This window comes from Pelodiscus sinensis, chromosome 6 (assembly GCF_049634645.1).
Source record: "Pelodiscus sinensis isolate JC-2024 chromosome 6, ASM4963464v1, whole genome shotgun sequence".
NCBI classification, from domain to species: domain Eukaryota; kingdom Metazoa; phylum Chordata; order Testudines; family Trionychidae; genus Pelodiscus; species Pelodiscus sinensis.
In genome coordinates, this window is record NC_134716.1 from 27,825,401 (window position 1) to 27,851,588 (window position 26,188).

Here is a 26,188-nt window from a genome sequence, read left to right on the forward strand (position 1 = left end):
GGAAGAAAGGGAAGAGGAGCCAGGTGGAAAGGAGAAGAACTCCCAGCCCTCCACTGCTCCAGCTCCATGCTTAGATGCATCAGCTCTGTTGAAGGGCAGGTGGCATACAAGAATGCCAGAGAGCCGGAGAAGAGATGTGAGAGTCAGTTGCTGCCTCTTGTTTTATTCCAGTATGCCCACAGCTAATGGTAGCGCCATGCCAGAGCGTACCACCTTACATGCAGTACTCGGTCATAGATATAGAAAGTTAAACTTGCAAAAAAAGTGAGCCCAGACACTTTTAGTGCTGCCTTGGAGGAAAAACCTTCTGGTCGGCTACTTCACCCATTTGCCTGCTTCCTGGGGAAAAGCAGCCAATCCGGGGTGCTGCTCACCAAGAGTTTTTTCCCCTTCCCCTCAAGGGTCAACAGCATTCGCACAGCAGGGGCGGGGAGAGAGCAGAAAGATCCCATTTATACAGGACACTTCCATTCCCTGTTCTTCCTTCCCTTTCTGCACCCTCTCAAACTGAAAAGCAGGGAGGGACTTTAATGCAACTTCCCCTCCCTCAGGCCTCTTGGGGAATCGGGAAGAATTCCAGGTACTGCATAAAGAACAGAAGTGAAGCGGGGGGGGGGGGGGGGACAAGAAACATATGGAGGCAAAACTGACTTGGGGGCATGAAGGAGGCAGACATGATGGAGGAAAGAACAGATGTAAGGAGTGGGAAAAAATGACTTGGGAGTTGGGAGTAGGGGAATGAATGGATGTGGGGGTGAGAACAGTGGGGGTGAGAATGGCCTCCATTTTTGGGGACCATTCTAACCACTGAATAGTGCCCCCTACAAAGTCCTAGAAGAGGGACAAGGATGGCCTTCAGTAAGTAAGCTTAAATGTTTAAAAAAAAAAAATCACATAGTCCCTAAAAATGTAAAAATCACAGTGAGGAAAGTGACACTTTTCCAAACAGAACCCTGAATATACATACTTGTCACTGTTGGCCAGTTGCCTGAACTCTTTCACAGTCATTGGCTTTTTCTGAATGTTGTATTGCGTGAAAAGTCCTGATTGACCAGTAACCATCTGCTGAATTGGAGCTGGAATCACTAAATCATCAATGTCGTCGTAATGTTTTCTTGGCTTCCACTCCTTGGGTGGGATCACCTGAAAAGTCAGAGCAGCAATACACAAATCAGCATAGCTCCTGCTGATGTCAAAAATGTTTTAAAATGAATAAAGCAGCAAATCATTTCATTAAATCTAAAATAGATAACTTAGCAGATCTGATTGAAAGATTTAGAGTTAATAAAGTTTTTTTTTAATCTTGTTTTCCCGTGAACACTGTGTACCATATTATTGAAACATCTTTAATATTTTTAAAAATAGAAAAAAGTATAAAGTTATTTGCTGAATGCCTTGTTTCATCTTCCCATCTGTGTTATTCAGTAAAACTTACAAAGCCTCTATGCCCAACTTTTGTTGCAATTTAAACTATTTTGATTAGGGGCATGATTTTTTTTAAACCAAATTAGTCAAATTGTTACAAGCCCTCATGTGGATGCAGTTACATTGGGAATACAGTCTGAGTACAAAATCCGTGTATACACGAACATCAAGTGACTGTAAAGGGTTTTTTTGGGGGGGAGGGGTTCGTTTCAGGTTCCTTTGATTCATCCTATTGATTCCAACTTCTTCTATGACTCACAAACATGCACCATGCTATTCACAGCCTTCCAGAATTTTACAGAAACCTGAGTTCACCCAAATGGTCTCACATACATGGCTTATTTTAAAGTACTAGGTAGTTTTTAAAAAGGTGTTTTATAGATTATTACAGCCTAAAATGGAAATTTTTCTAAATTCCAAATATTTTATATTTAACTTTGAGTTTGTCAACAAGCCATTTTTATAAATATTACGGTAGCCATTGTTTATGTAAAAAACCTTTCAAAAATAAATAATTTTAAAACACTGAACGCATTCCTTTTTCTTCCTGTCCCCCGCTCCTTCTTGCCCATTAGCTTGTCTCTTTATATGCTACAAATGTTGGAAGTTTTTGTAACCAGCAAACAGCAAGCAGGGCACTGATAGCTATTTCTTTCTTAATATGTGCTTTAACATCAGCAATGTTGCTAAATTAATTATAGTTAATCTTTATTCCCTTGGCAGTTTCTATAAAATGCAAACATTTTAGTGCTATCTAAAAACAGTGGCTATCACTGTTTCTCTATAAAACTCCTTAGTGAGGGTATGGAATTTTAGAATACATTTGAGATCTGGAGATCATTCATTGTCTCCACATAACAACAAGGTCAAATTTTAAATCTAACCCATCCTACTGAGTGTTTCTGAGACTGGGAAGTTTCTATTGTTAACAGTATAAACCACTCAAAACCTCCTAGAACATGTAGGAAATACAAATTTAAACAACCAAAGAAAATGGTTTTAGCAGATAACCATTTCCTGTTAAAGGCATGCTTAATATTTCTAGTTAAAAATACAATCCTATACTTCCTATGTGCTTGAACAACTTTTTTTTCTTTTCTTTCCTTTTTTCTGAATTAGCTTTGATGTGACCTTCAGCCATATAGGTATTGCAATATTAGGCCCAATTTTTCCTTCTCCTAAAGAAATAAGAATGTTCAACTGTCTAGTCCTGTAGTTTCCATTAATGTTTTCACACAAATATTAACAAGTTATATGCACACAAAAATACAACACACTGCTTTGGAAGCAGAGACCCCATGCATTACAAATGCATGCATAAAAATCAAATGTGTGCATAGAGATTTCCATTTTCATGACCATTAGGCATGAACTTGCAGGTTTGGCTCCACAAAGTGAGTATTAAAAACAAAAATTTGCATTCTTTTGTTTTATTCAAGGACAACAGTGTTTTATTTTTAGCAATACACAGCCTAAAATATTTTAGTGACCTAGTGCCCATCCTCCGCCAGCAAAACAGAGTATGCTTCTTATTTAATTATATTGCAGTCATGCTTAGCGAATCCACCTGAGATTGGACCCTCACTGTGGTATGTGCTCCCACTGTCATCAGAACAGTCCCTGCTCCGGAGACTTTCCAATCTAAATAGACTCACAGACAAAAACTAAGGACAGAGAACAGGGATAGAAAATAAGTGACTTATCTAAGACAGTGTTTCCCAAATGGTGTTCCACGGAACCTCAGGGTTCCGCAAAGTGAAAATAAAGGTTCTGTGATAAAATTCCATTACAATAACATTTTATGAATTTTAAAAAAATTAATATTATGTGATTTTTGTTTTTAAATATGTGCAATTCAACTAAATGTTGATCTCATGACCTTGTTTAGCATTTGTTTATTATCATCCTTACTTATTTGTGATCTACTTTTTCAGCTCCATATATTCGACTATTAGAGGCTCTGCAAAATTCTTTCGAGTTTAAAAGCGTTCCGTGGCCAAATAAAATTGGGAAACACAGGTCTAAGATAAGCAGATCTATGGCAGAACTGAGGACAGAACCTAACAATCTCCTGACTTAATCAAAGGCCCTTTCTACTAGATCATGCAGCCTCTCCATAAATGTTTAGCAAAACTATCATCTTCCAAATTACAGGCTTCAAATTCATTTCATAGAGAAAGCCAAATGTTACTTTTGTGATCTATAGATTTAGGCTGCTCAGTGTTCAAATATAAACAAGGAGGGACAGTCAGGCTTTATTCCTCCTCCCACATACACTCTGCGTTCCCATCAATCACTTCCTGAAAGCAGAGTTCTCATTCCTATACATAATGATAGTATGGATCTCCCTTTTTGAACAGCTAATAAGTGACTTTAAGAAGTGCATATTCCCTTCACTCTCCCACTGATTTTAATAATCAGTTTGCAAAAGTATCAAAGATAGAATATGGCCTTTATTTAGTAATTAAACTTTTAGTTACCACCATGTACCATTTCTCTCCTAACCTATATTCAGCATCACTCACTGGAAAAACATGCTCAGTTAGGATCACCACACCATTGAACCTTTGGATCTCTTCTTTTCCAAGTTCCTCTCCTCCCCTTCCGCTACCATAAATTCTTTATTCGCTCAGCATTTTCTTCCCTGAAACAACCGCTCCCCTCCACTTCCTCATCACATCTGATAGAATGATCAGCAATAATATAGTGCTGACATTTGAAATTAAACATGCCTCTGCAGGAGGAATGTTTGATCAGACCATCAAGGGATCCAGAAATAGAACACCCGCATAAGTGGGTCAAGGTAAAGAATCAAAAGTCCATGACAGAGGAGAAAGAAACTTGGGGAGAGAATGTCTTTGAAAAAATTCTGTGGGTGGTCAAAAGACAGAAGCTTGTTATTCTACAGAATTTGTTAGGGACCACAAAAATTGAACTCAGGAGTATACTTGATTCTAACGGGTATGCTTGTACTAGAGAAGGAGTGGGCAAGATATGACCCATGGGTCTTTAAATTATGTTAGTTATTTTAAAATTTTAAATTTAATTTAAAAGCCTTTTAATCTAATTATTAAAAGACTTTTAATCTGGCCTGCAGCCTGCACCTGAGGTACGGGGCAGTTCCATGCTGCTCAAAGTGGCTGGCTGCTCTCTGTGGCTCTCTGCTCCATGCACAGGAGAGGAGGAGGTGGTTTCACACACTGCTCCTGCCCCCCAGCATAATCTCTGAGCTCTTATTGGATGGAAACTGGCCAATGGGAGCTTAGAGATTGTGCTGGGAATAGGGGCAGCACATGAAGCCTGCCCCCCGCCCCAGCGCAGAAAGCCACATGGAGCAGCCAGCAGCTTGGAATGGTCTGGGGCTGCTGGCAGGCAGAGAAGCCTGCCTGAGGGTTCCGCCTGGTTGCTGGCTGGGAAGCACTTAGGTAAGCACCTCCCAGCCAGAGTTGCCTCTGGCACCCCACCTTCTTCCACAGCCCAACTCGCTCCCAGATCCTGCACTCCCTCCAATTCCTTTCCCCATCTCCCCAAGACCAGAATCATCTCTTGCACCCATTCTCCCCTGACCCTGCACTCCAATCCCCTACCCCAGGTCACAGCCCCCTCCTTCACACAAACTCCCTTTCAGACCCCACATCCAGTCCCCCATCCCCTAACTCAACCTCTATCCCAGACTCTGGATCCCCTTCATACAAGAGTGCAGCCCTTGACCACTTATCAAAATCTTGTAGTGGCCCCCATCAAATTGTATGTGTGTATGTATACACACACACACACACACACACACACACACACACACACACACACACCCACACCCACACTAGAATATATTATGTGCATAATCACTTAAAAGACAACATAAAATGGAAGGAAAAGCAGGCTTGCTCGTACTCTTTTCTTTAACCCACTCTGTTAATTTCAACAATGAGTAGTCCTGTGGGCATCTTATAGACCAGTGGTCCCCAACCTTTTGGGGCAGCGCATGCACCAGGGGCCCGGAGCGCAAGAATGGCTCAGGCCAGCCCTGGTCATTAGGCAAGCACATATAAATGCCACGGCGGGCGCCATGGCGCCCGCAGGCACCACAGCGCCCGCAGGGGGACCACTGTTATAGACTAACAAAATTATACATATACACATACACAGTGCTTTTTTTGTGATGGTACGGCCCAGAACAGCATATCTTCACCTATTTTCCCAGCCCACAGAAAAGGAATGGGATTTTTCCCGCGCATATCAGTACCTGTTTCCCTGGGGTGGCTCAGCTCCTGAAAGAAGCATGCTCGGGATGCGCAGCATTGTTTTTTTCCAGCTCCCAGCATGGCATTTTGGCTCTTAAAGAAGCTACAACCTCATTTCAGGCCCCAGCACAGTTTTTTTTTTTTTTTTTGCTGCTCATCAAGTTTGCCCCAGAGTACCAACACCTTTTTTCTTACCCGCCGCCCCCCCCAAAAGCACTGCATATACATATATATAAAATAGTATCATGAGCTTTCATGGGCAAAGCCCACTTCTTCAGATGAGCTTCTGAAGAAGTGTGTTTTGCCCACAAAAGCTCATTATACTATTATATATTTGTTAGTCTATAAGATGCCCACAGGACTACTCCTTATTTTCAAAGTACTAACACAGCTACCCTTCTGAGACACTTCAGTAATGTCAGTCCTGCAATTCAGGGTCCCTCTAGTTTTCAGTAGAGGTATTATAATGTTGAGAAGCACAGAACTCTCTCTGTCTCTCAAAACACAGCTGGATACGCAGGAAAGCATATTTTAGTATGTCATATATAGGATGGGTCACCAGGATTTCCTACTATGGTTCCAGAGTGTGATTCAAGGTCTGGATGGAGGTAAATGAGGGCAGGAAAGAATGTGGGCAAAAAAAAACTAACACAGAATTGTTGCCTGAGGCCATAGGTCTTACCACAAAATGTGCCTCAGTGATCAAAGCTCACAGTCTCTCCATTACCATGGTATAGTGTGTTCTCAAATGCAGAAAACCTCCATTCAGGTGGCCACTACCATACCAAATTATAGGATTGCAGTATCATTACTCCCTTCCTTGAAGCAGTTGTAGAAATGGAAATGAGAAACCAACCAAGTCGACTGCCATTGGGAATATCAGTGTACAATTTAAAATAGTTAATATTGAATTTGTGGGTCTTGAAAGAAAAAAAATTAATCTTTTCAGAAACACTCTTTTCTTACAGCTGACATAAGAAACGTTTGTACTCAGCATGCTCTCAATTACTGCTAACTTTCTAAAAGATCCTGGAATTGAAAGTCACATAAATTACTGATAGTCTCTCTGATGCCCAGCCCAGAAACAAAGCACTCTGCTCTCAGGTGTCTTTAATCTGTTAATTTTCTTTGTTACATTAGCTCACCAATTCCAGATCTCATTAGCTTTCTCCTGTTACACACCCCCAGCTGCACTACAACCTCAGCGGCTGCAGTCTCCCTGCATGTGACAGCCTCCCTCCTGAGAGCCACTACACTGTATTACTCTACTGACTGTTACTAAATACACAACCCTGCTATCAGACATCACATTAATCTAAATGTAACACAGAGTAAAACATATCACAGAGAAAAATATTTACCCAGCGAAGCAAGGATTATGTTTAGAGCACAATCAAAAGGGGAAATGTCCTTATCTCCTGACAGGCTTTAGCAAGTGACTTATGCGTTCATTTAATGTCTTTAAGCATATTAGCTAAAGATTTATCTCAGAAACTGGTATTGTAAACAACAGTTCCGTTTTAATCACAGTTGAAAGGCAAAAAGTTTGACCTTCCATTTTTAAAATATTTTTTCATTATTTAGAAATTTTTGAGCAGAAAAACCACCCCAATCAATCCACCCAAGAACTGAACAAGGAATGCAATCACCCAATATCTTCTTGCTCAGAGGTGAGCAAATTCCGGCCCATGGGCCAGATCCAGTCCACAGGATTAGTCCCTGACAGGCCCCTACCTCTATGTTTATCTGTACCTCCACAGGTATCGGAGCACTCCACAGCACTCATGGCCAACGCAAGCAGTGGGAAGTGTCTCAGACCAGGACACTGCTTCCCACCACTCATATTGGCTGTGAATCGCCATTCACGGCCAACCAGAGCTGCGATGCTCCAGTACCTCCAGAGGCACAGATAAACATAGCGGCGGCAGCCAGCCAAGAACTAACCCTGCAGCCTGCCTTTTTTTTTTTTATTGCCCATACCTGTTCTTGCTCTAGGCTGATGGGGACTCAAAGCCCTCTTTCGTGCTCTAGGGGTATGTCTACACTGCCTACTGGCTAATGTAGGCATTTGAACTTGCAAATGAAGCCCGGGATTTAAATATCCCAGGCTTAAGGTGCATGTTCCCGAGCGGGCACCATTTTTAAATCCCCTTAGTTTGAACTGACTGCCCACGGCGACACACAGCAGTCAAAAGTTAATCCAAACTAAATCCTTAGTTCAGATTAACTGTTACTCCTCCTGAAATGAGGTGTAACAGTTAATCTGAACTAAGGACTTATTTCAGATTAACTTCTGACTGCCGTGTGTTGCCGTGGGCAGTCAGTTCAAACTAAGGGGATTTAAAAATTATGCCCGCCTGGGAACATGCAAATGAAGCCCAGGATATTTAAATCCCGGGCTTCATATGCAAGTTCGAATGCCTGCATTAGCCACCCTAGTTCGAACTAGGGGGCTAGTGTAGACATGCAAAGTCTGTTTCCTAGGGTCTTTGCTGCAACAGAGGTAATGAAAGGCCTCAGAAAATTGTGCATCCAGTCCATGGACATTGGAAGAAAAATCATCACAATGTGGACCCTTTGATGGTGGGAAAACATTAAGTGGCCTTAGGGCTCCAAGAGAAGTCTATAATGCCCCTGGACATTGAGGGTATGTCTACACTACAGTGTTATTTCAAAATATCTTATTTCGAAATAGTTATTTTGAAATAGCTTATTTCGAAATATCACGTCTACATACAAAATGCATTTCGAAATAACGTTTTGCTATTTCAAAATAGCGCATCCACACTGAGTGGACTCTGAATCGCATTTAAAGCTGGCCAGATCTAGTTCTGGCAGGGCATCAGGTCAGGACTTATTGTGTGGGTCTGCTGCCTGAGGCTCTCTGAGGGCTGTGTTTAAACGGACCCCCCTCCCCTTCCCCCAGAGAGCCAGTTCTCAGGTTTCCCTGCTTGCTTGTCTACCTCAATGAGGGACAGCAAAGCATTTTGTCTCTGCATGCTCTGGTTGCCCTCATTCGGTACATCACAACACTCTGCAACATAGAGCCAGAGCCGCCCCTGGACACTCTGGTGCTTCTCATGGACACGTTGCTGCAAGCCTGGCTGCACTTTCTGCAGGCTGCCATCCGGGAGGTCCATAGGGGGGCTGTCAGTATCCAGGAGGCCCTGTGGGAGAGCTTCCACCCTGAAGAGCACTAAGAGCCTCCTTGGTTCGCATGTGGCCTTTAGTGGCCAGGCTGGCAGCTATCCTGCCACAGATGGCTGTGTTCCTCTGTCTAGTCCGGAGACCATGGACGTTGGGGGCATCCCCCCCAAACCTGAATAAGGTCCATGATCTCCACCCTGGATCAGGAAGGCGCCCACCTTCTCCGGGCCCTGGCAGGCTCCTGGGAGCTGGCATTCTGCTCCTGAGGCGCAGCGGAGGACTGGCTGCCAGTGGCTTGCTGGCTCATATTTTGGGGCCACTGGGTCAGGAGCAGTGACTGCCGGCTCTGGGCTCCGGGGAGGGGGGGGGAAGGGAGTGAGTTGAGTGTTCTTGGTTGAGGCTGGAGAAGCCACCAGGGCTCCCTGGGAAGGCTGGAGGCCCCCTATTTCGAAATAAGTGTCTACACAGCAATTATTTCGAAATAGCTATTTCGAATTTGGCATTATTCCTCGTAGAATGAGGTTTACCAAATTCAAAATAAGCGCTCCGCTATTTCCAATTTATTTCGAAATAGCGGTTTGGCTGTGGAGATGCTAGAAAAGTTATTTGAAAATAACTTTGCTGCGTAGACATACCCTGTGTGCTCTGGCCTTGGTCCAGCAAAGCAATGAAACACATGCTTAATGTTATACATAAAAGCAATCCCATTGCAGTGATTAGTACATGCAGCTAACCATCACAGAGGAGGTTCCCATTTGTTTCAAAACAAAATAAGCACAGAAAGGAGTGGGGAAAACAGAAAATCAATGTGGACTTTTATGTAGGGTTACCAGGTGTCTGGTTTTGAACCGGACAGTCCAGTATTTGAGCTTTCTTTTCGGGAAACAAATTGAGAAAATATAAATGTCCAGTATTTTCTAAATAAGATGTAATGTAGATGATGATATAATGTCGATTGTGTCCAATATTTTTGTTGAAACCATCGGGCAACCCTACTTTTGTGTCACATACTTATCAATATCTGTTACAAATTAGTTGCCTAATCTAGTTATTGGGATTTTCATTTTAAAAAAATAAAAGTTTAACACACTCGTGCTTGCAAAGTTTCTGAATGCTTCCCAAGTGCAGCCCCATGGCTCAAAACACAGAAAGCAAATAAGACCCAAAGTTGATTGTTTTCTCTTTATAAAAATCTCATTGTAAACCAATCTGAGGATTTTTTTAATATTCTAGGTTGGCGACATATGGTTGGTGACTGCACCGTAGATCAAAATAAGATACACAGTTTGTGTAGCTCAAATTGCATATCTTATTATGATCTTATTTCAAAATAGCTTATTTCATAATTTGGCACTATCTACATAGCACCAAATTTTGAAATAGGCACATTTCGGAATAGCGGGTTTACTCCTCGTGGAATGAGGTTTACAGGGATGTCAGAATAGTAAGCCTGCTCTATTCTGAAATAACGGACTTGCTGAGAAGATGCAGGATTGCTATTTTGGATTCTGGTTCCCTGAAACAGTGTTGCAGTGTAGCTGTAACCTCAGTGATTAAGGCAGTTATTCCTGGTGATTACGCCAAATGACTGAGCTAAGGTTCCCAGATCTGTATTAGGGATGTTAAATGTTGATTAACTGGCTACTGGAATAGTCGATGCAGTTTGCATCGACTATTCAATTAGCTGATCAGGGCACCTCTGCCTTTGAAGTGTAGCAGCAGCCATAGGGTTGTTGCTGCACCGAAAAAAGGCGAAAGCACTGTGGGGAGCACAGGGTCAGTGGGGGACTCAAGCAGCTCCCCCCCCCCCCCCCCCGCTGGACCCGTGCTCCCACAGTGTTTCAAAGCAGCAGTGCTGCATGGAGCGCAGGGTCAGTGGGGGAGCCTTCTGCTAACTCTGGGCTCCAGGCAGCACTGCCGCATTTGAAACGCCACATGCAGCCCAAGCTAGCTGGGAACTCTCAGCTGGCCCCAGGCTGATGGGGCATTTCAAAGCAGCAGTGCCTCATGGAGCGTGGGGTCCAACCTTGGGTTCCACGCAGCACCGCTGCTTTGAAACACCTCCTTCTCTTCCCCGCACCCTTGCTGCCTCTTTCTGACAGAGGCAGTAAGTGGGGGGAAGTGACTAGTTGTCTAATCGTTCACATCCCTAATCTGCATGCTCATGCTTGCGTGTTTCCTCCCCATGTGCCTCAGGCCACAGACTACATAAGAATAACAGGATTCATGTAAATAGCATGGATAAAGCATATAAATCATGTAAATAAATAAGTTAGTCCAAACTGAAGTTGTGACATGGGTGTCTCTTGATTAATGGAAACTGACTGGTCCTGAATCAACAAGTGCTCAGCTAAGAGGCAATGCTATGATAGCTTTTACATGGTTACCATGTCTTACTTTTGCTAACCAATAGGTAGGAAGATTATAATTCCAATTTGAAATCCTATGATGGCTCACATTTTGTAAACATTTAAGGATGTGCTCCTTTTCACTCAAAAGTAGATACATTAGCTTCAGTGAAATTATTCAGGTCAGTAAAGTTACACATGCCTGTAAATGTTTGTAAGGTGGACTCCTACCTCTGAATACTGGATCCCTCATTTATTTTACAAATTCTCTGTTTTGGAATACTCTGCTATGCACTAATTTCGCTTTAAATAGAGATTTTTCTTTTCCCACTCCATATGATGATAATAGCAAAAAATAAATGTGTGGGTATATGGAAGAGAACATATATTTTCTTTTGTCTTTTTTATATACACAACATGAGATGTTACATTTAACGGATGTTGAAGAGTGATATATCAACAGACACCACAGGAGCACCATTTGAAAAATTATTAAACTTGTAACTCATCAATTTTGCAAAAGGCAGATGTTTAGTTGTTTTTTAATGTAAAAGATGTTTACCTTTGCAAGTCCAGCACGATGAGCACCTTTTGATTCCATATATGCTAGGTATTTGTTGAACTCCCTGAATTCATCCATTGAAGGCCTAAAAGTCATAATTTTGCAGCTTGGATTTGGAGGAGTGTCCAAGATTTCAGCTGCCATTGTGGCTCAATATCAGTCCTGCTAAAAATTAAATGAGTGATTAGTAAGTATAACGTATATTAAAATGAAAAATTCTTCTGTTAAAAGTTTCAAAAAAAATATCAATATATCTACTTCTACCTGAAGCAAATGCTTTTGAAATACTACTTTCCAGAACGAGACACAATATAAAAGTTAAACATTTTCCTTCCTATTCCTTTAGGACTAGGTTGTTTAGCCATTATCTGCCACAGAAAATCCAATCATGAGCAACAGTTGTGTAATGTAGCCCCTCATTATTTGTTTTTATAATAATATACTTTCTAAACTAATCTTTAATGTTGTAGTAGTATCTGCTTGGGCTGGATCATCTCCAGTACATTGTATTTTTTTCAGTCTTAGGTATTTACACAGTATGCTCCCCCCACCATTCACCATAGAACCAAAGCACCTCATAATACCCCTGTTAAGCAGCAAATTCCATTATTTCCATTTTACACATGAGAAATTGAGACAGAGAGAGATTAAGTGACATGTCCTAAATCACACCAGAAATATGTTGAATAGTAATAGAGATGTAGTTGTGTTAAGTCTGGTCTAGCTGAAACAAAAGACAGGACCATGCAGCACTTTAAAGACTAACAAGTCCTCTCCCCACCATGTTTCATCACCAATAAGAGTAATTATTTTACTGCATTTAATTAAGAACAATAAAATATATATACTTGCCTATCCTACAGAGATATAGTGATCACTCCTTTCATGAGTACTATGTGGTTTTCACATCTTTATGCTTCTGCTACAGAAACAAACACCAATCTTCCAATTGGCTAGTACTAGTACAGACCCCATCACCCATACAGAGCACTTGTGAGATCAAAGACATACTTTCTGTGTTTGCAGCCAGTGCATGTTGCATACCTTGTAGCAGAACTTAATATATTAATTCAACCTTTTATTGACTTTTTAGATAATTTGTTTTATATAGCAGAAAAGGAATCAAAATGTTATAAGCAAGTCAGCTCATTGTAGGTCCTTCCTTTTTTTTTCTCCCCTAACTGTGTTTTTGCATAGGACAATAGTGTTATAATTCAAGATTATTACCTTTTTGCTCAGTAAAAATACTATATTATAGCATCACCGTAAATACCAGCCATGTAATCCTAATAGGGATGTGAATGGCTAGTCAACTATCCAATTAGCCTTCCAACTATCCAATAAGCATTTGCTTGTCAACTAGTCGCTTCCCTCCCTCCCCCGCTGGCCACATGCTTTCCTGCAGCACTTTCGCCTTTGAAGTGCAGCACCAGCACTGTGGTTGCTGCTACATTTCAAAGGTGGAGGCGCTCTTATAGACTAATTGAATAGTTGATGCAAACTGCATTGAATATTTGATTAACCAATTAATCAACATTTAACATCCCGAATCCTAATTCTAGCTCAAAATATAATAAAATTGATCACAACTATGAAAGAGACAGTTAAACCAGTTTACATATTAAAATATCTTGGTCCAATTTGTTAGTATTTTTAAATATGCTATATTAAATGTGTGGCTTCCGTCAGCAGTACATATCTATTGTAATATACTGGAATCTCTCATGAATAAACAGAAACACAATATTGAAATTCAGTGTAAGTAAGGCATGTTGGCCTTCCCATGCCTTATGGGCACAGACAAAAAGGCAGGCCACTGACCCTGCAGTTGCCCTGTTGCAGCATAAAGACAATTGTGCAGTACTTCTAAAAGGAGGGCTCTCAGGGTACATCCAGACGATGGAGCTATTTCAGGATACCTCGTGTCTTTTATAGCTACCTTGTGTCTTTTAAACACGCTCGTTAATTCGAAATGTTTTTTGAAATAATGGGTGCACTATTCCAGCATCCCTGTACCCCTCGTTCCATGAGGGTTAAGGGATGTCTCAAAATAGCATGTTGTTTTGAAATGCAAATCAAAATAAGACACAATTTGCACAGCGCAAATTGCATATATTTTATTTAGAGTGCTGTGTACATGCACCCTCATTGGCTATGTCTACACTAAGATGTTTGCTAGAAGAGGCAATGCAAATGAAGCGCGGATTAGCATTTTCTCACACTACATTTGCATAATCTCTTCCGATCTATTTTTGCACAAAAACAAGCAGTGTGGCCATTTCTTTTTTGCACAAAACCCCCCTTTTGCGCAAGATTGTTATACCTCAAAAAAGGAGGTATAATGATCTTGCACAAAAGGGGGGTTTTGCACAAAAAGAAAACAGCCACACTGCTTGTTTTTGTGCAAAAACAGATCGGAAGAGATTATGCAAATGAAGTGTGAGAAAATGCTAATCCGCACTGTGACGGGGTGCGGTCACAGACAACCCCTGGGGGGGTGCCTCCCGGAGTGCTAACACACCCACTGCCACTTGCCTTCCTGCTCTCTGGGGCTCCTCACTGCCCGGCCATGCTGGGCCAGTTCCACTGGTCTCCCCCAGCTAAGGCCCCGAACTGAGGTCCCTGCCCCCATTGAGAAGCAGTACAGACACTGACCCACTTCAGGTCCAAGGAGAGTGCAGTTTAGGACCCAGCCTCCTGAGAGAGCTCTCCCCAGATGGGATCAAACCCCAAAGAATTAGGTAAGCCCCCTTTAGCAATAAAAGGGGAAATGTGCACACTGGTTGCCCCTCCCCCCCAGGTAACAATCGCTTACACTGGGTTTGCTAGAAAATAAAAATGGTTTTATTAAGTTGAAGCAGTAGGATTTAAGCAATAAGAGAAAGTAGGCAGAACAAAGTAGGTTACAAATCAAAAGAAACAAAACCACTTGGCTAATTCTCCACTGAAACCTCAGTGCAAACTTAAACTCACCCTAAAACCTCTTTTTCAGCTGCCACTCTAAACCAGGGCTCTCTCCCACATCCTGGGGTCCCCTGGCCCCTTCCTTCTGGTGCAGCCCAGCCAAAAGAACTCCACCTCTCCTCTCCTATTCTTTTTGTTAAAGGACTGAGGTGACTCCCTACCAACCACTGCTCAGGCTGAAGGACAAAAGAGATAATTTAACAGTTGAGGGTAACATCCTCCATGTCTCTCATTCATACATCTGAAACTCACAAATTACTCCCCAGTCCCTGTGACTAATTTTACACACACAATTGATACATACAACAGAGTAAGACAAAGAGAACCAGTGGATCGTGACATGAAGATTGATAGGTTACACAAAATGATTCGCTCAAAGCACTTTTGAGATATGTATATTCACGTCCATGAGTCCAGTTCATAAAGCATGGGGAGGGAGCTCCATCACACGCACTTCATTTGAATTGCCTCTTCCGGCAAACATCATAGTGTAGACATAGCCATTGTGTGATCAACAAGTCCATAGGTTGGCTTGCTGGTGGCACAGAGCTAAAAATATTGGAAGCAAAGTATATGAAGGTCCTTCATTACTCTGCCCTCCACCTCCACACCACAGCAAGATACCCTTAATACTCTGCAGTTACTCCTTAGATAATCCTCCCTGATCTTTCCAGGCTTGGCGCCACTGTCACAGTGGCTTAATGCCTACTTCTTATTGCAAACGTTAGGGACATCCTCTTATCTTCCTCACCTCTTCCACTGTCAGTTCTAGCTTTCTTCTCACATCCTTCCCACCCCCAAATCTCTCTTTAAAGCCAATGCTTGGGAAAGACTGGGGCACAGCAGACAGTGGTTGAGGAAAGAGTAGGAATTCTGAATTTTTATCTCATCTGCTCCAACAACTCTCTTTAGCCTGGGTCAAGTCCCTTAACCCAGACCTCATTTTCTCCATATGGAGGATTAATTTAATAATCATGGTTTGATTGCAATACTCTGTCTTCCTCAGTGAGTGTGAGAGTGAAAGCGAACATGTGCATGCACACACCACTAGTTTGGCCACAATATCCTGCCTTTGCTGGTTTAGTTTTTTATGAACTGCTGCCCTCAAAATCTGTCTGAGAAAGACTCTTTTACATCACTCTCACTCCTTTATTGGCGTTCCTGCACGTTGCCTGCTCTTGCATCTTTATTTTCCCCTTGCGTTCAGTCTTTAGTACTCCTACACTTAGACACTAGGGATGTAAGCGACTTGTCACTTCTCCCCGCCCTTGCTGCCTCTATCAGTTGTCCCAGCTCACGCCCAGTCCCCCACTGCGCCTCTGCATCCCCTGCCCCCCCCCACAGAGACAATGCTGGGGAGGAACCAGCTTTCCTCAGAGGCAGCAAGAGGAAAGGAGGAGAGTAGGAGGGAGCAGGAGGAAAGCCGGCTCCTCACAGCACCATTTCTGTGGGGAGTCAGGGGAAGCCGAGGGACAGCGGGGGACCAGGCGCGAGCGGGGGACCAGGCGCGAGCCGGGACAGCTGAGATCTGGCTTGTTCCTGGTCCCTGGCTGCGCCTCTGCCTTTTAAATATTGTAAGAGTCGCAAAGCAGACCGTTCTGAAGTTTCTCCCCTTATCGATTAATTGAGTAGTCGATGGACATTCCATGGACTACTCAATTAGCTGATTAAACACAATTTAACATCCTTAATAGACACTTGTCTCCTTCTCTTGGCACTTATCAGCTTGATAGGTTTTCCTAATCCACCTTCAATAAGTCTCTCCCTACTTTTTCTTTGTACCTAGGAAGTTGTTTGAGCTGAAAGCTTGCTTTTAATTAAGTCGCTTTTTTAAACTGTTTCTCTGTTTAAACCTGTGAGGACCTGGCAGGACTGTGGATGTAGTTTGGCCATTCACTATTTTTACTGGTTTAATTTAGATTCTTTTTGGGTTTTCTGGGAAAGAGTTAAGATGCCTGATGGTGCTTAGACTGCTCAATTGTATTATTCTGATTTCTGGATATTTTTTCATATAGTGGCTTCTTAATGGAGGGGTGCATGTGTGCATACATGATTAGGATTTTAAGGGGGAGTACGCCGTTGGGACAGTCAACAGTTTTCTTAATGGTATTCAATTGATTACAGCTAATAATATACCTGGCATAAAGGATCCTTGGAGTCGTACCCCCCCGCTTCTCCCCCCCCCCCCCCAGAGTGTCATTTTCCTTTCATTTCCACTTCTAGATGCCTTTCTGATCCTGCTACAATCACTGACTCCGGAAATAAGGAACTGTTCTGGGATCCTTGAGACTTGGGCACAGAGATTCATGCTGTGACTCTGCATATCATATCCTTTATAAAAATATGCTTATGAATATGTTTTATGCAAAACACATCTGGTAAGGCATCAGTTAAAAAGTTAGATTCTACTGAACATGTATAATCGATTTGTGTGCATATACTATCCCTGTACCTGAAGTTAGAAATATAAAGTATAAACCTGTTTTATGAATCTATACATGCTAAATAAGGGTCATTAGTACTAGTATTCAAGGAACTTAATGGCCCAATATTCAGGGCCATTCATGATCTGTGAATAGTCTTGTTTTTTCTGTAAGCCTGGATTACGTTTGGTCCTGCCAAGACATGTGGCCAGATCATCTGATGCCTGAATCCATTTTGGATGCTGTACTTTTCCACTGGAGGTGAGAAAAGTTTGAACTGAACTGAACACAAAAAAAATTCCTACCTTGGGAAAAGTCTATATAAAAGTCAGGAAACCAAACAATAGGGGCTATTGCCAGAGAACAGGACACCCCTATTTACCACCCAAGATGACTGCTGGAAATATATTCGATTGAAAAGGGGGAAAGATTGAGCCCAGACTGGGAGGTATTCCAGGTTGTGAAAAAGGATGATTAGAACTACTGTTTGAGTAAATTATTGCATGTACTCTTACTTCTTAGAGTATTAAGCTTAGCTAATGTGTTTTGATTTGCTTAGTAATTTACTTTGATCTGTCTGCTATTACTTGCAATCACTTAAATCTTACTTTTTATAAGGAATAAAAATCACTTTTGTTTATTAATAAACCCAGTGTAAATAAATGTTACTTGGGGGGAAACAGCTGTGCATCTCCCTCTCTCATTAATAAAAGGGAGGAAACATTTTATGAAGTTGTTTTGTATAAAACTTTATACAGAGCAAGACAGATTTATCCGGGGCTCTGGTCACATTGGGGTTGTGCACCTGCATGCTCTGGCAAGTCCCTTTGCCTGAGTCTTCCCAAAACTGAGCTGATTTCTGTATCTGTATTATTCAGCCGTAAGATGTGACCCCAACTCTGTGGCAGTGCTGCAGGGGACCTAAGGGTCTGGGTCAGCAAGATAGGATGTAGAGTGCCCCAGAGATCAGACTCAGTGGCATTTCAGCACATCAAGTGACGGTCTCAAGGAGATTTCTGAGACCGAAACCGTCATACTAGCCTTGTGTGATGTGTTTGAAGGTTACTGAATGAGGGACACTGTATTAAAGCCAAGCAGGCAAATGCCAGGCTTTCTACCAAGCAATGAACCACATTAAGAGGCCTCCCATACCCACTGACACCCATCCCTGATCCACACCTGCTATTTCAGACTACCGTATTTTCCGGCGTATAGGGCGACTGGGCGTATAAGACGACCCCCTATCTTTTTAATTAAAAGATAGGGTTTCATCTTATACCCCAGCGCCCCTCCGCCTCCTTTGCTCCCGGTGTCCCTGGTCTGCTGGAGATGGTCCCCAGCAGACCAGAGGCACCGGGAGCAAAGCCGCAGCAGCTTTGAAAGCCTCGGGGGAAGCCGGCGGGGGGGCATCCCAGGCGCGCCTGGGCTGCTCCCCCGCCGGAGCCCCTCCGCGGCTTTCAAAGCCTCGGGGGAAGCCGGCGGGGGGGCATCCCAGGCGCGCCCCCAGGCTCCGCGGAGGGGCTCTGGCGGGGGAGCAGCCCAGGCGCGCCTGGGATGCCCCCCCGCCGGCTTCCCCCGAGGCTTTGAAAGCCGCGGAGGGGCTCCGGCGGGGGAGCAGCCCAGGCGCGCCTGGGATGCCCCCCCGCCGGCTTCCCCCGAGGCTTTCAAAGCCGCGGAGGGGCTCCGGCGGTGGGGCATCCCAGGCGCGCCTGGGATGTATACCCGGCGTACAAGACGACCCCCGATTTTTGGGGGATGGTTTTTAACATCAGAGGTCGTCTTGTACGCCGGAATATACGGTAAGTGCCTGGCCCAGCTTTTCATAGTCTTCCCACGCACTATTGATTCAGCAAGACGACCCACCAACCGGGGGGCAAATGGGCCAATTGCACCAGGCCCCAGTGATTCAAAGGGGCCCAGGTCTCCCAGCTGCCTACGCGGCTATAGTGGCAGCAGCCAGGGCCTCAGGCCCTTGAAATTGCTGACAGAGCACCACTCTGCATTGCTCTAAGTCTAAGGGCTGGGGGAGGCCTGATGACATGGTCCAGGCGGTGCTGAAAGTTGTCTGCCCCTGGCCCTGATCCTTCCAGGGAATTGTGGAAATTGTCAACCCCTTCCTTCCCCCGCCCCCGCCGTTCTCCCTATCAGCAAGCTGTACTTTTTCCATCCTTATCAGACATTTCTTCCAGGAGAGGCTACACTAAAGAAATAAATGTACAGTAGCAAGATTCAAGCATGATGACCAACCAATAAAACTAACTACTATTCATTTGCCTAGAGGTTATACAGCTGCTTCACTGACTTCAGATAATTAAAGAACTCAGATTTCTTAACAAGATAACTACTTCATAATCATGATAGCCATAAGGCACATTTCTCCAATAGTAATAGAAGGCTCAGATCCAAAAGCAGTTACGGCTGAGCCTCTGGAGATTAGAAACGTTCTATTGGTGCGATTTCTACCATATATACTCATGCCACCGCCAGTGGGCTTTATGTTAGGACAACCTCCCCTTCGTTTTATGTGCAGATTTAAAGCCGAATGACAAGACATTACGGAGGACAAGATGGGAAGGAAGAATAGAGGAAAGAACTGAAAGAATGCAGTGGCATTTTGGGTAGGTATATTTTCCCCACTATATCATAAATGCTATTTTTTAAACATTTTCCACACCCCTTCATCTCATTTGAATAGACTGACTGCCTTACTTGACCTATTGTGCTGCTTCTAATTTATGAATTTTCCCCTCAAGTGTGATGGGGATTAAGGTTGGAACTTCCCTGTATTTATAGCTGTCTAGCTTCCTACATTTATCTGGGAAACAAGGTGGTTTCTTCTCTTATTTACTTATAAGCTGTGGTGCTTAACTGGTGGTCCATGGTGACTTTTTCTGTGGTCCACAGGAACATTGTCCCAAGTCACATGGCGTGAGTAGGCGCCACAGTTAGCTGTTTTATGCTGTGTTCACAAGCACGAAGCATGTCATCCATAGCGTTACCTGGGACGCAACCACGTTGTGTTGCCAGTAACTTCTGTCTGAGGCTCTGAGCGCCAGCGAGCTGCCGCCATCATGCTGAGCGGTTGCTGTGTCATTCGTCCTGTGCTACATGTGCTGTTTTACAGGTGTGGTGTAGTTGCTTATAATGGCAACAACAGGAAGAAATGTCAAGAGCAAGTATTCGGAGAACTGTGTCAAATTGGGCTCCACTTGTCAAGAAGGCGGCGTGGATTTGACACAATGTGTTATTTGTTTCAAAGTCTTGGGGAATGACTCAATGAAGCCAGATAAGCTGAAACTCCATCTCAAAAAGTGTCACCCCAACTTGTTTCAAAAGGATGAAGATTATTTTGAGCGGCAGTTATCAGGTCTGAAATGGCAGCGCCTCGATTCAACAAATGCATTCTACAATAAGACAAGCAATGCAGTGCGCACTTCCCACATTGTTGCACAGGCCAGTATCGAGACGGATAAATGAGATATCACAGAACATCAGTGAACAAGTTGTGGATGAAATAAAGAAGTCTCCATTGTTTGCCATACAATTGGACAAATCTACCGACGTCGCATTGTGCTCTCAGCTATTGGTGTTCACGCAACACATGGTTGAGGGAGACTCCGAAGACTAGTTTCTTTTTTGTAAGACTTTTGATACCACCACGAAGGCTCAGGATGTGATGGAAATTGTTAATTTCTTTGAAGTACATGGTCTGGATTGGATAAATCTTGTGGGGATCACCACTGATGGTGCACCTGTCATGCTGAGCTCAAGATCGGGCTTCCAAATGCTGGTGAAACAGCGCACTCCAATGGTAACCAGAGTTCATTGCTTCATTCATAGGGAAGCTTTGGCGTCAAAAACATTGCCTGATCAACTGAACGCTGTTTTCAAAAGGTTGGTGAAAGTGTTCAATCACATCAAATCGGCTCTGAACACCAGGCTGTTCAAAAGATTTTGCCTGGACATGGGTTCCGACTTTGATGTGCTGCTGTTCTATACTTCTGCATGGTGGTTGTCAGCAGGGAACGTACTTAGAGTTTTTCAATTGAGAGAGGAGTTGGGTTTATTTCTCCAGGCTCAAGGGAAAGAGGAATTCCGAAATGTGCTGACGCAGTCAAATTTAGAACGTGCGTATTTGTTGATATTTTTGGAATCTTGAACAAACTGAATCTTCAGCTGCAAGGGAAAGGTGCAAATCTGTTCTCTTGCCAAAGCATCATCAAAGCTTTTCTTGACAAATTAGAACTCTGGATCGTAAGAGTCGAAGGCAATAATTTGGCAATAATTTGGTTCAATTTCCATAGGTAGATGCAATGCTCAGGGAAAAGGAAGCCATTCGGGCACAAATTCTCGATCATTTATGGAAGCTCTGAGACGAATTCCAACAATACTTTCTGGAGGTGGACAAGACAAGGGATGAATTATCTTTCATCAGGAATCCATTTACAACAGATGTTAATAGTGTTCCAGAGGATCTGCAGGAAGAATTCTTGGATCTGAAAAATGATTTTGCAGCTCAAGATGTGTACCAGCAGTCTACCATACAGAAATTTTGGGTCAGATTTCTTTTGCCATTTGCATCAACTTATATGTGTGAGACTGGATTTTCGTGTTTGTTGCACGTTAAGTCCAAACAGAGGAATCGGCTTGCAATGGAAAGCGATATTCGTTGTGCATTATCAAGTACCACTCCAAACATTGAAAAGCTTGTCAGTGAGAAGAGAATCCAAAAATCTGTTAGTAAGAAATAAATTTCAAACCAAAATGTTCGTCGTTTGTTCTTTTTCATCATGTCTCAAAAAGAAGGTGGTCCACGAAAATTTTTTGATTGGCCTGGTGCTCCGTGGACTGAAACGAGTTGAGAACCACTGACTTAAGGGATTTAAGTGTCAATTTCCTTATTCCCAAGATGCAGTTTGATTTTTCCTCCTGTACTTATCTGAAAAATACAGGACTTTTCTTTCAAGTTTTTTTTTAAGATGGACTTATTTATAGTAAGAGCCTATATTAAGGGGCTTTCTCTCCCCTCCTCCCCCCAAGATCTACACTCTACTCCCTTTCCTTTCTTCAAAGCACTCTTAAGGGTATGTCTAGACTACATCCCTCTTTCAAAAGAGGGATGTAAATTAGACACATCGACATTGCAAATGAAGCCGGGATTTGAATTTCCCATGCTTCATTTGCATAAGAGCATCACAGCATTCTTTCAAAAAACGCTATTTTGAAAGTGAAACCGCGATCTAGACGCAGTTCTTTTGAAAAGAAAAGCCTTTTTCAAAAGATCCTGTACTCCTCAAAAAATGAGGTTTACAGGATCTTTCGAAAAAGGCTTTTATTTTCAAAAGAACTGTGTCTAGATCACGGTTTCACTTTCCAAATAGCGTTTTTCGAAAGAACGCCATGACAATTATGCAAATGAAGCATGGGAAATTTAAATCCCAGCTTCATTGCAATGTCGATGTGTCTAATTTACATCCCTCTTTTGAAAGAGGGATGTAGTCTACACATAGCCTTAACTGGGGCTTTAAGGTAGAGAAAAAGAAAATAGTAGAAACAAAAATCTCATGCAATGTTCAACTCCCCCTCCAGTAGAGCACTACAATGCTGGCATTAGCATGGCACTGACTCCAACAGCCAGGATTTAAGAAGTTAATAAGAAGCTTTGTCCTTCAATGCATGGCATACCTTTAGGATAACACCCATGACAGATAACGGTATTGCTGACACACACACATTTTTAGTTGAAATTTTGCTGTTGTGCCCTTACTGTAGAATGGGATCCAACGATGCCGCTGACGCATCTATGGCAGTGTTTCTCAAAGTGGTCCACAAAACCACTCTGAGAAACTTGTTAACTGGCCACTCCAGTGTGTTTATTTACTGGCTCCGTGGCCACGGAGCCTGATGGCTCCCATTGGCTCTGGTTTGCCGTTTGCAGCTAACGAGAGCCGCAGGAAGTGGCATGGGCCAAGCTGCCGCTTCCTGTGGCTCCCCTCGGCTGAAAATGGAGAACTGGAGCCAATGGGAACCGTTAGGTTCCGTGGCTGCGGAGCGGGTAAATAAACACATCAGAGCAGCCAGTTAGCAGGTTTCTCAAAGTGGTTTCACAGACCACTTTGAGAAACACTGATCTATGGATAGGAGTAACCCAAAAGGTTTGGTATTAGTGAACTAGTCGGTGCTCCCAGTTACATTGTTTTACCACCAGGGTGCTTTCACCTGTTTTCTCTTCTAGAAAGGATGCTAAATTCCATGACCTGTGACCCATTCATCAAAACAAAATCTGACCTGTATTCTAATGCAGATAACTCAATTTTAAAAACTATGTAGCACTATACCAAAGTATATTCACATATGGCCTGATGTGTGCTCGAGCCCATTATTGCAATATGTACATAATTGGCGTATATTTGCTATTTTTAGGCCCCCAGCTTCTATCCCTGGAGAGACATCAGACAGAATATTTGATCTCTGTGTATCCATTTGATTTTCAGGCCTTCATCTTCAAACAATTTTTTTTAAGTTCATTTGTCTCATTAACATGGCTTGCAAGATACAGCTATAGAATACAGATTCACTCTATTCCCCCAACTCCACAAGAAAATTAATAGTCCCTCCTGACTCATCATTCTGTACCTGTTCAAACAATCTGACCTGTATGGTAAATGCATGTGCTACCTAAGAGTACTTCCACCTGCACACAGAAAGATCCTATGAACAGCTCTGGGAATTAAGATGGTCTGGTTTTGTTCCAGGTAAATTATGAGATATCCTATAACTAACTGGTAACTTCAGTGAAACATAGAGGGTATGTTCACTACAATGAAACACCCGCAGGTGGCCCACGTCAGCAGATTCAGGCTTGTGCAACTCTGGCTACGGGACTTGACACTCAGTGGACATTTTGGGCTCAGACTGAAGCCCTCACAAGGGGGAGAATTGTAGAGCTTGGGCTCCAGCCTAAGCCTGAATCGCTACATTGTAATTTTACAGCCCTATAGCCAAAGTTCCACGAGTCAACTGATAGGAGCCAGCTGCAAGCAGAGCCATGAGCAGAGCTGACCCATCCATAGGATGGTTTGGGGCAACCTCCCCAGATCCTATGCCTTGGGGGGCCCCCATGGTGGCCCCCTCAGCTGTTGGGCCAGAGATCACCTGGGAGGTCTGGCATAGGATGGCAGCAGAGGGTTGGGCTCCCCTCTCCCCACACTCACCACAGGGGCAGGAGCAAAACAACCCAGCAACCTGCTCTGCTTTGCCACTCATCTCACAGCCCACTGCACTCCACCTAACCGCAGCAAGTGGCATGACCTGACCCCAGATCCAGATGATAAGGCTGGACAGGTAAGCAGTCATAAAACACATGGAAACATAACTCTACCTGCTTGACTGTGTACACAATCCTACAGTTGAAATTTACATAATCTCGTTTAATTTCACAAACTCCTCAATATACTGGCCCAATCCTACAAGCCTTTACACATACATAAATTTACTGGTGTGGAAAGTCCAATTGATGTCAGAGTGCCTACATACATGAATTACTTTACTCATTTGAGCAAATGCTTATACAATCAGGCCTAAGATAAATATTTTTCCTACAGCCTTAAATATTCATCTTGTGTTGCATCTTACCAAAATTCTGTTTCTGTGCTCATTAAGTGAGTTTTCATAATGATCCAATATGGAGCAGTTGACTTGCGCAAATTCTGAGAGGTGATGACTACCTGCTGCTGACTTCAGTAGGAGTTCTAAATGTTGAGAATTTCTGAGGATTTAACCCCCAAAAATATTTCCTCTCTTAATACATTTATTTCAATAGTTTTCTTAGCAACTCTTTCAAACTCAGTACCTGAGTTGGCAGAGACCAACCTTCCCACCTGAACTGTACTTGGGTTTAATCCTTGCCTTTTGTAATAAACACAGTTTAGCAAATTCGGCTCTCCAGCTAATTAGGCCAGGTCTATCTTAAACCCTGAAGTTTGCCTTAAGGTACGTAACTCCAGCTATGTAAATATACCTTAAAAGGCTTAAGACAAGCTTGGAGCCATCTTCACAAAGGGATGAAGATGGGAGCAAACACTCCCACTGGCTTCCTCATTATTGTGAGGTGTACCGGTGCCAACCAGGGGTGCCCTCAGACTTCAATTTAGCGGGTCTTTAATAGACCTACTAAATCGAACATGAGAAGATCGATCTTCGGTGCAGCAAGTGTAAACGTGTCCTTAGTGTCTGATAAATATTTCAAGCCCAAGCCTAATTAGCCAAATTTCAAAGAAAAGAGGTCCATAGAAATGCCTGTCAGCCAATACATTTTTTATGATAAACACATTTCATGAGCCTCTTCAAATATAAATTATATTTAAAGCATTCAAACATTAAACTCTTAAATGAATTAATTGTATCCTAATAACAAGCCATAATAAAGAAAGGAAATCGCTTGAAATAAACAGAGTTGCACAGTACAGAATTTAGTGAATAAATTTGACAACAGGCATAACATTTAAAGGGACTATATGAGACTCAAAATTCTCCTGTTAAACAATGGGACAGAAAACTAATGCTAGGTATTTTCTTAAGGTTTATGGAAGCAGGATCAGGCCCCAAACATATCAATGAACTGCATTTTGCTGAAACTGATTTGCCTCAGAGATCCACTGTATAGCTACAACTGACAGCCAAATTTCAGCCAATCAGTACAATGCCTACATAATGCACATATCAGAATTTTTTGCTCAGCAAATTCTGTTGATATGCTGACAGTATGAGGTTCCCTTCCCCCCCCTCCCAAAAAGAGCTTTTTCTATCCCAGTTGCCATTCTTTTTACAGCCCAGTTTCCTACTCAATGACTAGTGTTCACTCTTCAAAGATACAAGCCCACTTGGTTTGTCCTGATGAAATTAAACTGCCAAACTACCTCTTTTCCCCTGTTCCTTAGAAAAGCAACCCAAAGAGACTTCCATTTACTTACTCTTATCAGGTAAGGCACAGGCATAAAATTTATAAGGGAGATGTTTAGGTGGATTATAATCCATTTCTTATAGTACATGATAAAATCATTGCAGAAGTCCCTAAAA

At 42.8% G+C, this 26,188-nt stretch overlaps 1 protein-coding gene across 7 annotated transcripts in view; it reads right to left on the reverse strand.

The window, feature by feature from the left end:
• KDM4C (lysine demethylase 4C) overlaps positions 1-26,188 on the reverse strand; it is a 392,253-nt gene that overhangs the window by 345,971 nt on the left and 20,094 nt on the right. For 6 of the 7 annotated variants that reach the window (XM_075931602.1, XM_075931604.1, XM_075931605.1 and 3 more), the window contains exons 2-3: positions 11,724-11,888; positions 968-1,143 (exon numbers count right to left, since the gene is read on the reverse strand). In XM_075931602.1, coding sequence (XP_075787717.1) covers positions 968-1,143; positions 11,724-11,867 — 320 coding nt within the window. In that variant the 5' untranslated portion in view covers positions 11,868-11,888. The remainder of the gene's footprint in view (positions 1-967; positions 1,144-11,723; positions 11,889-26,188) is intronic. The other variant, XM_075931603.1, reaches the window with a different exon arrangement.